Raw genomic sequence first — 14366 nt, forward strand, 5'->3', positions numbered from 1 at the left:
AAAGAAGAAAAATCATATAACAATCTCAACACATTCAAAGTGCCTGATAAAGTTAAACATTTATTACAAACAAGGACTATATATGAATTCAGTGTATGTGTGCTAAGATCTCCCCAGACATCCTTTTAACCAGTTGGCTCTTCTCACTTCCGGCTGCTACAGGCACTACTGCTATGAGCTCACACAGGGGCAACCTTCGCTGCAGAACTGCCCCGGGGCAATCAGAGCCAGCTTGTACAGAGTACACGAAGGTTATACACACCTTCTCCCAGGGCCAGCAGCCAATGACTGTTTAGTGCAAGGCTGTGCAATCAACGCTTCAGAGGGCCAACACATCAAGTTGAGATTAAACTGCACCCCCTACATCATTGCTTAGTTCTTTCCCTTCCCTATCCTGATTCCCTCGCTCCCTCACAGGTACCTCCTGAGGGCAGTGGTTTTAGAAATCATTTGCCCAAGAATCCTCATCTCTGCTTTTAGGGAGCTCAACCTAAGATACATATATGTAAACATACACAATTGACCCTTGAACAATGCAGGTGTCTGGGGTGCCCAACCCCATGCTGTTGAAAATTGGCATACAACTTTTTGACTCATCAAAACTACATCAGTGGGGAATTGGTTCCAGGACCCCTGCAGATACCAAAATCTGTGGATGCTCAAGTCCCTCATATATGAAAATGGCACAGATCAATTCGGGTGGCCCTCCACATTCACAGATCCTAAACTGAGGATAAAAAAACCAGAAGGTATAAAGGGCCAACTGTATTTACTGAAAAAGACCTGCATGTGCAGTTCAAATCTATATTGTTCAAGGGTCAACTGTATATACATTTAACTTTTAGCACACAGGACTTCTAGTCAATTAGAAGAAAATTAGCAATTAGAAGAAAATTAGCAATTAGAAGAAAAGAAGAACCTACACTCCTAGCTAAAGCTGTAAAGCAAGAAAAAGAGACAAAAAGTACCAAGAACTGAGAAAGAAGAAACATAACGCATTTGCAGATGAAATGACTGAGCACACAAAAAAATCCAAAGGAGAAAATAATTTTTACAACAAATGTTACAACATAGTTGTGTCGTTGGGTACAAAGTCAATCTACAAAGGTCAACTGCATTTCTCTATACCAACAAACAAAACAAGAAGTAATTTTAAACCATCTGTTTCCTGTATGGCCAAGTAAACTCCAACAATATGTGATCTTCTCACAGGTAACAACTATAAACTCTAGACAAAATACAAACACAAAAAATCAAAACCAAAACCATAAAGACCCAAAAATACTGGAGAGTAGACAAATGCAAACAATTCTAAAAGGGAGGTGACACTTGGGAAAAGCGACCACTATAAGATGAGTTTCCTATTTTTATGGCTTTTAAGCAAGGGCAGGTAATATTAATCAGAGCCATGCACAGCGGCTAAAACACCAATGAAAATTTCCTGGTCCTTGGGCCCGAAGAACCAGAGCACAGGGGTGTACGTGTCCAAAAAGGAGACAGTTGGAGTGGGAGGGCCTCACATTCTGCACATCAGCTCTGGCCAAAGCTCTACCTGGCTCCTGTATGCGGGGGATAAACACCAGCTAAGGATAAAAGAATAAATTGAGATTTGAGCAGCCTCTCAAGAAATGGTTTGCAGTTCGAGTTCAACCAAATTAACTACCTGTGAAAACACACACAAAAAATCAAACACTCAATATTTAAAGGATGCTTGAGTTTTCAGTGGCTTTATAAAGCAGAGGGTTTTCTCCCCCAAGAACATGCAAATTACAAAAGTAAATACACTGTAGTATAATATCAACTCTCTTACTGTTAAGTTTTTCTTCATAATGATATATAAGTTCCTTGATATTTGGGGGAGAAGATATTTAAGTCATTTATTTTTATCTAAGTATGAATCTAATTTTACAGAAACCACAAATGGAACTTAATATATTTTTTTTATGAATTAGGACATTCTATGTAGAGAATGTCTTAGGCTGTATTTAATGTTATTGTATTGTTGACTTTGATTCTCCTAAGGAACTATAGGTTCTGAAAAATCATACAGTGTACTATTTAGACATAAGTTAATAGTACCTACATTTTCAAAAGTTATAGAATAGGGCCCTGGCCAGGTGGCTCAATAGTTGGAGCATTGTGCCATATGCCAAAAGGTTGCAGGTTCCATTCCCAATCAGGGCACATACCTAGGTTGCAGGTTCAATCCCCAGTCGGGGAGCATACAGGAGGTAACTGATCGGTGTTCTCTCTCATATTGATGTTTCCCTCTTTCTCTCCCTCTGTCTCCCTTCCTCTCTCTTTAAATCAATAGACACATCCTTGGGTGAAAATTAAAAAAGAAGTTATATGGTAAGTATTTATATATTATAAGAAATATAAATACTTCAATTTTGAGTGTTTCCAGGCATTGTAATAGTTTTGACTATGTGATTTTCTTTTTTAAAGGAGCTGTTTAACTTCCAAGGTTATATTTATATGATTAAGTGAAAAACAAAATGACTCTAACCAAACAGAAAATTTAGACAAAACCCTGGATATGCCCTGGTTACTTTGGGGAAAGGAGGAAGGAAGGGAAAGGGGATCAGGGAAGGGAATATGAGAAATGAAATGGCATCTGCAATCTGTTTATTTCTTTGGTTTGCAGCCCGCGCTCAATCCACTGAGCTACGCCAGCCAGTGTTTATTTCTTTAAAAAGGAGATCTGATTCAAATTTGGCAAAACGTTATGATCTAACAAAATGGGAACTGTTTATCATTCTCTATTTTTAAAAAGAAGAAAGAAATCAATTTATTAATGTCTCCTTACTTCTCCCTTAATTTTCTTAGAAGGCTCTATAAGCACCCTAATGTAAAACTTTGAATCCGTGTTTCTAGAAGAGTCTCCAGGCTAGCTTCCACAACTCCCATCCTACAATACATACTGCAGCCAGATTAAGCATCCAAGAACCAACAACAGAATCAATTCCAGTAACAGCAAATGTAAAGGTTAGGAGAGGTAGGACTAGGTCCCAAAAGGCAGAGAAGTTCAAAACCTTTTTTGGATTGATTCAAATACTCTCTTCTCTAAGCCTGAGTTTGTGTATAGGTTAAAAAAATGGGAATAGGGACTTCTCACCAAGATGGAGGTGTAGGTGGACACATTGTGCCTCCTCGCACAACCAAAATAAAGACAACAACAATTTAAATACAAAAAACAACCAGTACTGCCAGAAAATTGAACTGTATGGAAGTCTGACAACCAAGAGTTAAAGTAGACACATTCATCCACACTGGCAGGAGGGGCGGGGGCGGGGAGCCAGGATGGAGAGGGCTCCCCGCAGGGCTTCTGGTGGACCCAGCCAGGCAGTGGATTGTGGAAGGGTGTGGCGCAGGTGGCTGGTGGAATAAACCAGTGAAACTGGGGAGCAAGACAGACCGCGCAACCCAGGGTCCCAGTGTGGGGAAGAGACCCACAGGATCCCAGGAGTACACAAACCCACCTACCCAGAGATCAGCACCAGAAGGGTCCAATTTGCTTGCGGAAAGCAAGGGAACTGACTGAAATCCGGCAGAGTGAAGCAAGTGGCATTGTTCCCTCTCGGACCCCTCCCCCACATACAGCATCACAACACAGCAACTGGGTTGCCCTTCCCTGGTGAACACCTAAGGTTCCGCCCCTCACTACATAACAGGTGCGTTGAGACAAAAAAAAATGGCCCAAATGAAAGAACAGATCAAAGCTCCAGAAAAAATAAGCCCATAAACAACTAAGTCATAAAGAAATAGCCAACCTATCAGATGCACAGTTCAAAACATTGGTAATCAGGATGCTCACAGAATTGGTTGAATTTGGTTGCAAATTAGATGAAAAAATAAGGTTATTCTAAGTGAAATAAAGGAAATGTACAGGAAACCAATAGTGATGGGAAAGAAACTGGGACTCAAATCAATAGAGTGGACCAGAAGGAAGAAAGAAGCATCTAATCAGAAAAGAATGAAGAAACAAAAATTCAAAAAAATGAGGAGAGGCTTAGGAACCTCTAGGACATCTTTAAAAGTTCCAACATCTGAATTATAGGGGTACCAGAAGGAGAAGAGGAAGAGCAACTAGTGGAAAAGTTATTTAAAAAAAAAATAAAGGAGAACTTCTCAATTGTGGCTAAGGAAATAGACTTCCAGGAACTCCAGGAAGATCAGAGAGTCCCAAAGAAGTTGGACCCAAATAGGAACACACCAAGCACATCATAATTACATTACCCAAGATTAAAGATGAGAATCTTAAAAGCAGCAAGAGAAAAGGAGACAGTTACCTACAAAGGAGTTCCCATTAGACTATGAGCTGATTTCTCAAAAGAAAACTTGCAGGCATGAAGGGGCTGGAAAGAAGTATTCCAAGTCATGAAAGGCAAGGACCTACATCCCAGATTGCTCTATCCAGCAAAGCTATCATTTAGAATGGAAGGGCAGATAAAGTGCTTCTCAGATAAGGTCAAGTTAAAAGAGTTCATCATCACCAAGCCCTTATTATATGAAATGTTAAAGGGACTTATCTCAGAAAAAGAAGATGAAAAATATGAACAGTAAAATGACAACAAACTCACAGTTATTAATAACCACACCTAAAACAAAAACAAAAACAAACTAAGCAAACAACTAGAACAGGAACAGAACCATAGAAATGGAGACCATATAGAGGGTTGTCAGCAGGGAGAGGGAGGGGAGTGGATTGGGGGAAAAGGTACAGGGAATAGGAAGCATAAATGGTAGGTACAAAATAGACAGGGGGAGGACAAGAATAGTATAGGAAATGTAGAAGCCAAAGAACTTATGAGTATGACACATGGACATGAACTAAAGGGGGGGAATGTGGGTGGGAGAGGGTGTGCAGGGTGGAGAGGAGTGAAGGGGGGAAAATGGGACAACTGTAATAGCGTAATCAATAAAATATATTAAAAAAAGAAAAAAATGGAAATAACTACCTCAAACAATCCTTGAGAGGATTAAAAGAGACTTTTTACATAGAAAGTTCTAGTACCATGTATGGCATATGATCACTCAAAAAACACTAGTTTTCCTTCATCTATTCTTATCCACCACAGCAGTACAAAAACATATGCTATTTAGTTTTTTTTAAAATCTCTTCATTGTTCTTACATGCCCCTGTTCAGTTTCATTTCCCTAATCAGTTTCGTTTTCCTTTTTTAAATTTCTCCCACCTTTAGAGAGAAAAGTTAGGATAAGAAATAACACAAAAGGGATTATAATGGAAAGCAATGTACTCTGCCTCCATACCCATCATCTGTTCCTACCCTACTTACCCATCGAGGCCCAGCTCAAATTCTACTTTTACACAGGTTCTTCCTCACTTTGAACGCCTATCGCTCATCAGAACCAGTATTCAAACAGTTGACCAAGTAATTGTTCTTAGTTTATATTTTAATTTTTTAATTATTAAGTACAAACTACACTGACATACTTTCCTTGTATAAAATAAGCACTAATAATATAGATAAGACTACAGACAACTTTGACTGTTATCCTCCTTCCGAGACCCCTGCTTCTGGGGAGCCAGTACTGTTTATGATGCATCCGCCCAGAACTTTCCCTGCATCTACGTATTTAGGGAAATAGAGTGTTGCTTTGTCTCTTTTTATTTTGAATATACTGTATTAATTATACATGATGCTCTATAACTTGCTTATTTCACTGACTTGGAGACCCTTTCAATACATGTAGATCTATGCTACTCTCTTCAACCACTGCATTATGTTCCAGTTTATTTACCCTTCGCCCTATTAATGGGCACTTAGGTTTTCCCTAATCTTTATTTGCATAAATAATGAAACATTTCAGAGGGAAAATTTAGAAAATTCTGGAGCAGAAACTACAAAATAACTACTTACACTGAATTTGTTGAAGAGATTTTCTAACAAGGTTCTGGTTAGCTGAAAGTGAAAATGCCTTTGCATATAAGAAGTACAGTATTTTTCACTTACTATAATTTTCATACTCTTTCGGGCATTGAATGACCATGTTCACAGTTTTGCTTGGTATTCACTAAATTACTTGGTGTAAAAGATCCCAAGCAGGACTGGATACACTATGTCTATTCTTTCCACCAGCATTAATCATTTTCTCCATTAACTCCAGACACCAGAGGGCAGCAGCCCCAGTACTAATAAGCAATAATGAAGAGAGTAATTTAATGGCAAAAACACTCTTTTGGTAAAATCGGCACTAAATTACTAATCAACTCTTTATTTGAGGGGAAAATATTTCTTAAACAAACAGAACAGACATGTAAAGCAGGTAAAGAACAAAGCAAGCAAATAATGTTTGTTTTCTTTACAGAACGATCCTTGGTTAGTCACTGACGTCCACAGATGTTTCTGGAGAGCTGGTATGGATTTTTTGTTTTTGTATATAAAGGCAGGTTTTCTGCCTGCCTCCTCTTAAGCAGATGGCCAGTTGGGAGCTCTGTGTTGTGAGTGAGGGTTATTGTCCTGCAGACTTTGTCAGCACTAACTACATTATGTAAACTCTCAAAAGAATAATGAAAACTAATAGCACAATGAAATTTAGGAGGGGTAAAAAATGGTGTGAGTGAGCTCCCATTTTTCATAGCATGTATTTGACAGATAATATCTAAAATGTATCACGGAACAGTGGTACCAGCATATTATTTAGTCTTTTGATGGTAATCATGAGAAAAACAAAGGGGATTAAAAGTGGCTTTAAGGAGTAATTGTAGACAAAAAGAGGCAGTTAGAAACATTACTTTCCATTATAATCCCTTTTGTACTATCTCTTATCATAAGCATGTATTTCTTTGAAATAAGTAAAAAGAGAATGGTAGAAAATAAGGAAAAATGTAAAAATTTGGAAATGTAAAAAATCTGGAAATAAAAAATTTTATGTTTAAAAAGGGAAATAAATCCAAACTCCCATCCATATGAACTAAATTTCTTGGACAGAAGGAGCGTGTTGTTGCCAAGGAGATCGAAGCAACCGTTGTTGGGCAGCAAATTTAGCTCTTTGAAAAAAGTTCATGATAATTTATCCTGCTGAATCTTACATCCTATTCCAGCTTTTAAAAATGCCAATAGTTTTAATGAAGTCCTTGAAACATGGTGTATGGTGTCACTCACAATTATTAAGTATTCAGGTTACAGAGTCTAATACAGTGATAAGAAAATTGCAGTGAAGGTCAGATGACCTGGGTTCCAGTCCCAACTCTGCTATGTGAAAGCCCTATGTCCTTTAGTGAGTCATTTTTCCTCTTCTGGAATTAAATTTCTTTACTTGTGAAAATGGGGATAACAACTACCTAGCCTGCCTACCATGCAAGGTATGTTGTGACTATCAAATGAGATTTAGATCAGTTTACAAAGCTTTAAACACTACACTAATAAGTTCAAGTAGTAAGTATTAATATTTCCCAAGATTGATACAGCAATATGTATTCTGTACTCTTCATTGATTAAATGCCAAATTAATTAAAGTAGTATAAAAATGTGAATAAAACAATGTAATATAAAATATTACTGTAAAAACTGGATTGAACTAGGTGGCAGATCCAAGCTCTGGTCCCGGCTCTACCACAAATGGATAATTTCCACAATTTCTTTGTGCTTCTACACGGTGAAATTGGACTAGACCACCTCTATAGAGGTGTTTCCTTGTGTATTTTCCATCACATGAAGATGATTTAAGAGTGAATTCATTCACCACTTTTTTATCTGGACTATATTTTGCTTGAAAAAAATTTCACTGCTAGATGTCTGCTAGATGTCTAGTCACTCGCTTAGATTGAAGTCTTTTATTTCTATTTCCATGCATCTCATAACCCTAATCTAACCTAATCTATCTTTAACTTTACATTCTGCTCTTTCTCAACATACCTACATTGACACCAGAGTTCTCTACTCACTATTTTTCAAAATGTCACCATCAATTTCTGCCTCCACTTTGTGGTCAATATAGAGCTGCTGCTGCTACAGCTGCCTGAGCAGCTCCGCCCTGTATGCATGTCGCTTCCACCAAAACTTGGTCAATGCTTAATCTTGGATGTAACTTTGCTTTCAAAAGCTAAAATATACAGTGGATCAGAAAGAAGAGATAGTTGTCATGTTAAAGAGAACCTAACTTCTAGGCAAGCAAGACGTGTTTGTAATTTGAGAGAAAGCACAGAAAGAAAGAACTAGGAAGGAAATGAAAGCCTTGGGCAGCCCTAGAGCATAGAAGGGAGACAGCACTGCAGAAGAGTCATCTGTGTGTGGCCTGGAGGGGTGCGCCCTGATCCATGCACTCGCTGGGATCTAGTTGTAGGATAGTTCTATCATAGAGATGAATGCACTCATTTACTTATTACAGACTGATGCTGTTAAACATTTATGCCATGTGACTGACACCCTATGATTTCATTTCATAGTCATTAAAAATTTTCTGATTCTTTGACTCCCCTTATGGTGCACCCAGAAAATGCCCCGACTAGAGACAAATCCACTTATATTACATTTGTATCATAAATTAATGAAATAGAAAGTGATGAATTCAGATACCCGTTTCTGTGACCTTGAGTAGGATTATTCTATCCTAAAACAAGACAGAATAACAAATTATTCTGAAGGCAGAGGAACCAAGGGTCAGATCCTGGACTATAGTTAATTTACCAAAAGAATGCCCCCACTGAAACTACATGGGATACTCCGGACTGCCCAGTGAACACCCTGTGTTGCACTATTTTCTTTTTAACACTTACACACACCTTTATTTATTCAAGACCACTGAAGACATATCACAGCTGACTCTAGAACATACAGGCATTAGTGGCACCAGCCCACCCTAAACTTCCTGCAGTAGAAAATCCACCACTGACTCCCCAAAACTTAACTACAAATAGCCTACTGTTGACCTTACCCATAACATGGTCAATTAACACATATTTTATTTATAACATTATATAATGTATTCTTATAATAAAGTAAGCTAGAAAAAGGAAAATATTAAGAAAATCATAAGGAAGAAAAATACATTTACAGTATTATACATATTTATTAAAAAAATCTGCATATAAGTGGACCCATAGAGTTGAAACCTGTGTTGTTCAAGGGTCAACAGTAAAATAAAGGCTTTCTAGGAGCTTGTTTCCACCTGCCTTTCCAACAATTCCCTCTACGGACCCTAAGCTACAGCAGAAACAAATGTCTAAGAACACCCATTAAGTTTCAATCTCTGCTTGGAATAGTCTTCCTTTCCATGTTAACAAGTCTAAATTTTAATTAATTCTGAAAGTTTACCAGAAAAAAAATGCTTTTTTCATGAAGACTTTTCAAAGTACACTACCCCATCAACACTAAACTAACAATTTTGGTGACTTAGGAAAGTAGCAATTTGCTCTCTAATCAATTTATAACTTACTATGTGCCTCACTTAGAGTCATTAGAATCTGTGGCATTTGGTAGGTTCCTTCTTTCAGTAACTAGGTAATAATCAGGTATTAAACTCGGTTTCTTTGTGCTGAAAGACTACACATGCTGCCAATGCGTAATGTGATCTGTAAGTCCGACCTATTATTTTGTTTTTGCATTCTACATTTCAGTGCCCAGGGATACAGCCTAGCTTACCTACACTATCAGTCTACAGTAGATACACCTGTATTTACCAATTAAAAGTATTTTTGCCCACTGAGAGAGTAATTAATCTTTATTGTTTTTATGAAATAATTATTAAAATTATTTAAATTTGTTCCTGTTAAGGACACTTATTACTTGCTCCATGCACTTTATTTATGAGTTTTTGTTTGATCTTCCCTTCTATGTTCTTTAAAGATATGCTCCACATCTATTTCATCTTTGTACTTCCTACAGTTCTCAGACAGTGTCTTGAAGATAGATGACACTTTAAATATAAATTAAGATTTTCTCTTCCATTTTTAATGAAGGCCCTCCTCATCCTGTTCGTATGTATTCCATCTTCTTCTTAGAAAGGAATACATCTCCTTGACCATCCCAGTCCATAGGTCACTCTCACTTTTGAACTCCTAAAAGAACGGGCTATAAACCATTTAATTGCCACTGAAACTACACTAGCATTATCTTTTTATGTTTATATGTATTTTATTGTCTTTTTATATTTTAGTATATTCCAATATCTAGGCATAGCATAGACAATCAATTTTAAAAAGATCAATCAAGGGATTCATTAAGAAAAGCATAGTCAAAACCAAAAGAGAACAAAAGATCTCATCCATGGCCATGAAAAACAAACTCCTATTGCAATGCCAAAAGCTTTGACACACATAATAGTTACCAATAAATTAAATTGTGTTGTAATTCTACAAGTGTCTTTGAATTTCATAGATCTTCCTTTCACTTTAGGGAGACATTAAGTGCCAACAACATTCATTTACTGACCATTTCATTCAATACCAATGAAAGCAGATAACTTTAAACAAAAACAAATAACTATATTAAACATATAAGGATAACATGCATTTGTAACTTAGTTTTCCCTGCTGAAGACATTTATATAGTCAGTTTGTAGTGTATATCATTTTACTGTATGCTAAACCTTAGCTCTTTTATTTCTATTAGGTTTCTCCCTCCCTCAGGGACTAAAAGCAGATAAGCAATTTTGAATTGTCACTTCTTTGTATCCTTCCACAGCAAGGAACTATTTTCACTGCAGGCATTTTATAAATACTGGCAAAACGGCTTTAAAGGCATGTCCTTATGTTAATTAATGGGATAGCACAGATTTTGTACCCTTGATTAAGTACAAACATATATATGTAACCAAATCCCACAAGGAGAGTTGGTTCCCCAGTTTAGCATCTCAGTCACAACACTCTAGAGCAACAATTTTCAATCTCTTCATCTCACGGCACACATAAACTAATGACATACTAAAATTTTGCAGCACACCAAAAATATACTACATTGTTGCCAATTTGACCAAAAAAGGGTGTAATTTTGATTCAGTCACACTGGACAGCTATTGTGTTGGCTGTTGCCATTTTTCAATTTGACAATCTAAGGGAACACAGGTCAGTGCCCCTGACTAAATGGTCAGGTACTGCATGTTTTAAAAATTCCTGGGGTGTAGGAGTTGAACATTGCTGCTCTAGAATCTTGCTGCTCAAAGTGTGGTTCACAGACCCGCAGCATTGTTATCACCTGGGAGCTCATTTTGAAGCAGAATCACAGGCCCTACTCCAGGCCTCCTAAATCAGAATCTGCATTTTAAGATCCTCTGGTGATCTATAAGCACTTCAAGTTTTGAGAAGCACTGCTTTAGACTCCAGAGGAAGAATGAGAATGTCCAAGATGCATATGACCAAGTAATGCTAACTAACTCATTTTTGCTTATTTGTTGGTCTTCCCTATCTGCTAATTGAAGGCTTGTTGAGAGCAGGAATCCTTTTTCTATCTTCCTCAACACTAGTATTCCCTATGCTGAGAAGGCTCTGGAACATTACCCCGTGCTCAGTAAATATTTTTTGCTGAATGCATGAATGACTGAACACGGTGAAAATAAAACTTTTTCACAAAGCTGATCTTTTAGGAAATTATTTGTACAACATGATTTTGCAAACTACCATACTAATTCTTTAATCTGTATTATTAATTCCATTTTAAAGGCTGCCTTCTCGACTTCAACAAATGCGTTTAACACATTCCACAAAGCAGAAGCTTGGATCATCATCCTTTGTTGGAGCCATCAGAGGCCTCTTTTACAAGTGAGAGAGCTGCATTTTAATTCTGGCTCTCACAATCCATCTCACACGCCTGCACAAGATGAAACCACCGCAAACCTTGGAGGGGGTGGGGGGAGTAGAGGAGGAATGCGTAAAACATAAAAATTCTGTATCAAGGGCATCATATAAAACCTGAAAAACATGATTTTTGGAACAGGATACTTCCAGAAAATAATTCCCGGCAAGAGAAAGGAGAAGAAAACTCTTACCTTTCTCAAAAGCAAAAGGTGATACTAGACAATACCAGGGAGTGATAAAAGACCAGCGACTGCCTAGCGACGTTAGGTGAAAACACACCAGACCAGAACTAAAGCGGATAGCGGTTAGAAATGTCCGAGAAGGGTGACAAAAACCGCTTTCAGGTTTGCAGAGAAGGAAGTCAAGGGAAAAGAAAGTGGACAGAAAATAGCTCTATGACGCGTACAACTTACCACAATGATGATGACTATTAATTATTATTATTTGAGAGAGAGAGAGATGGCATGCACTTGAAGGGAGGGGGTGGAGGAAAGAAACAGAGGTTGCAACTGCGCGCTCCGCAAAAGGAAGCGGCTGCGAACGTCCCTGCCCAGCTCGGAGGGTCCCAGGGCGGCAGCCCTAGCTTAGGTGGGTGGCAACGCCCGGCTCCACCGGCTCCCTCCCGGTGGCCTGAGCCATCTCCTCCATAGCCAACCGAGCACCGGGTGGGGACAGGAGAAAGCAGACCGTGTGTGGGAGAGCGTGCTGGAGGAAAGGGAGGATGCCAGGCTGTCCAGGTACCCACCTTATCCCAACGGAGCCACTGCCCGATGGCCGTGTCTAGCTGAGGGTCTCCAGTGTGGTAGGGGGCGTGGAGCAGGTTGGAGTTTAGGTCCCCGTCTGCGTTTTCAGCCATGGCAGACAGACTGGGGTACGCGGGCCAGAGAGCTGACGAAGACGCCGAGTTGCGGGGGCCTAAGGTGAGCTTACCAGGGTCCCGACGCCCCCTCCTCAGTGAAGGGCATCGGAGACCAACCGCAGGATGTTTGCGCCAGCTCCGGCAGCAGCTCTGGGAAGCAGAAGAGAGGAGGATGCAACCGCCCGCTCCTCAACACACCAGCTACTGGTCTCTGTCTGGGCCAACAGGCTGAGGCGGTCGCTCCGAGAGAGAACAACAGTCCCAGATGCCTGGATCTCCACCACGGCCGCCGCTGCTGCCGCCGCCGCCCAGGCTACCTTAGGCCCCGCCCCAGCACCGCTGGCCCCGCCCCTGCTAATTTAGGCCCGGGGGTTGGGGCGTGAAGAGAGAGTGGAGGGGAGCGCGCTGGCGAATTCTCAGCAGTAGCGGGAGTTAGAACCCGGCAGGGTGGTGAGGAAACGGAGCACGGCTCTTTTTATTTTTCATACAGCCTTTTGCCACTGGTGTTTGTTTGTTACACTTCCCACACCCTTCCACGCGTCTCCTTTTCTCGATCGGCTACCACGAGCGCCCCACCTCAGCGCTCGCTCTGCAGGTCCCCGGCGAGCGCACAGACCATCTTCCAGTTTCGGCGTGGGGCAAGAGCTTGGTAGGAGGGAGCGCAGGGCTGTACCCGCACGGCATTACGGGAGTTGTAGTTCTTTTCTTTCCCCGTGGTTTCGGTGACGGCCGCGAGGACTACGACTCCCATCAGATCCGCACCCTCCCTTTCCTCAAAGGAAAAAGAGCTATCTCAAGGCTGTTCCCTGCGGACATTCTTTGTACCTGTTAGTAACGCTGCGCCTTGTGGCCCTGGGCCTAAATTAAATTAAGGACAGATTCAGTAAGGGGACAGCTGATATGCTGTCCCTCCTGTGAGGTAGGTGGGAGTGATCATCCCCATTTTACACACAAAGAGGAAACTGCCTTTCTGAGAGTGAACCGACTTTCTCAGAAGCGATGTTCGTAAGTGATGGAATCAGGGTTCTAAACTGGCTTCAGATCTCAGCTGGCAGTTCTTTTTGCTCTGCTGCTACAGTGAACTAGGAGGTAGGGAGAATAAGATGACTGAAAAATAGACAAGGAAGTGGTGAAGGAGGGACAATGGGTCAGCATTTAACCATAAGTAACGATGCATTCGCGTCATGAGAGAGACACTTGAGAACAATGGCAGTAGGAGTGCAAAGGAAGAAGAAAGATTATTGAAATAATTTAAAATTTCTTGCTTTGGCCTTCTTATCTTTCAGCTCACACAGCGTGAGGCCTGGGAGATGCTGCAAAGTGCTTACCTGCCACTCAAATTTGCTCCTGAGTTTCTTGGTTTGGCTCTATGATTTTGACCTACTCAGCTTTTTTTGTAAGACGGGTGTAATAATATTTGAACCATGGCTACAGTAACTTAATGAATGGCTTTAGAGTGCTTTGAAGTTCGTAGATAAAAGACATAAATTCAAAGTGTTACTCTTTCCTTTGAAGTGCCATTTACCATAATAAAATCCAAAGTACTAAGGTACAAAAGGATCATAGCGTCAATTCCTGAAAAATATCATGCCATAGTTTTGAGTTACAGTTTTTGCTATGCTGTTGGATTGTTTCTTTATTGGAGTCAGCAGGTTCTTTTAATCACACAAGGGTTGGGAAACAACCATGTGTCCTGGAGATTCATCATTCACCATCATCACTATTATTGACCATGACAACAAGCATTAA

The 14366-nt window shown here is 39.9% G+C and overlaps 1 protein-coding gene across 1 annotated transcript in view; it reads right to left on the minus strand.

The window, feature by feature from the left end:
• The window catches only part of PGM2L1 (phosphoglucomutase 2 like 1), a 47397-nt gene extending 34359 nt beyond the window's left edge, over nucleotides 1–13038 (minus strand). Inside the window, exon 1 of the mRNA XM_045818094.1 lies at nucleotides 12504–13038. Coding sequence (XP_045674050.1) covers nucleotides 12504–12614 — 111 coding nt within the window. The 5' untranslated portion in view covers nucleotides 12615–13038. The remainder of the gene's footprint in view (nucleotides 1–12503) is intronic.
• Between the last annotated feature and the right edge of the window lie 1328 nt (nucleotides 13039–14366).

This window comes from Phyllostomus hastatus, unplaced genomic scaffold (assembly GCF_019186645.2).
Source record: "Phyllostomus hastatus isolate PE091 unplaced genomic scaffold, TTU_PhHast_1.1 phas_scaffold_317, whole genome shotgun sequence".
NCBI lineage: Eukaryota > Metazoa > Chordata > Mammalia > Chiroptera > Phyllostomidae > Phyllostomus > Phyllostomus hastatus.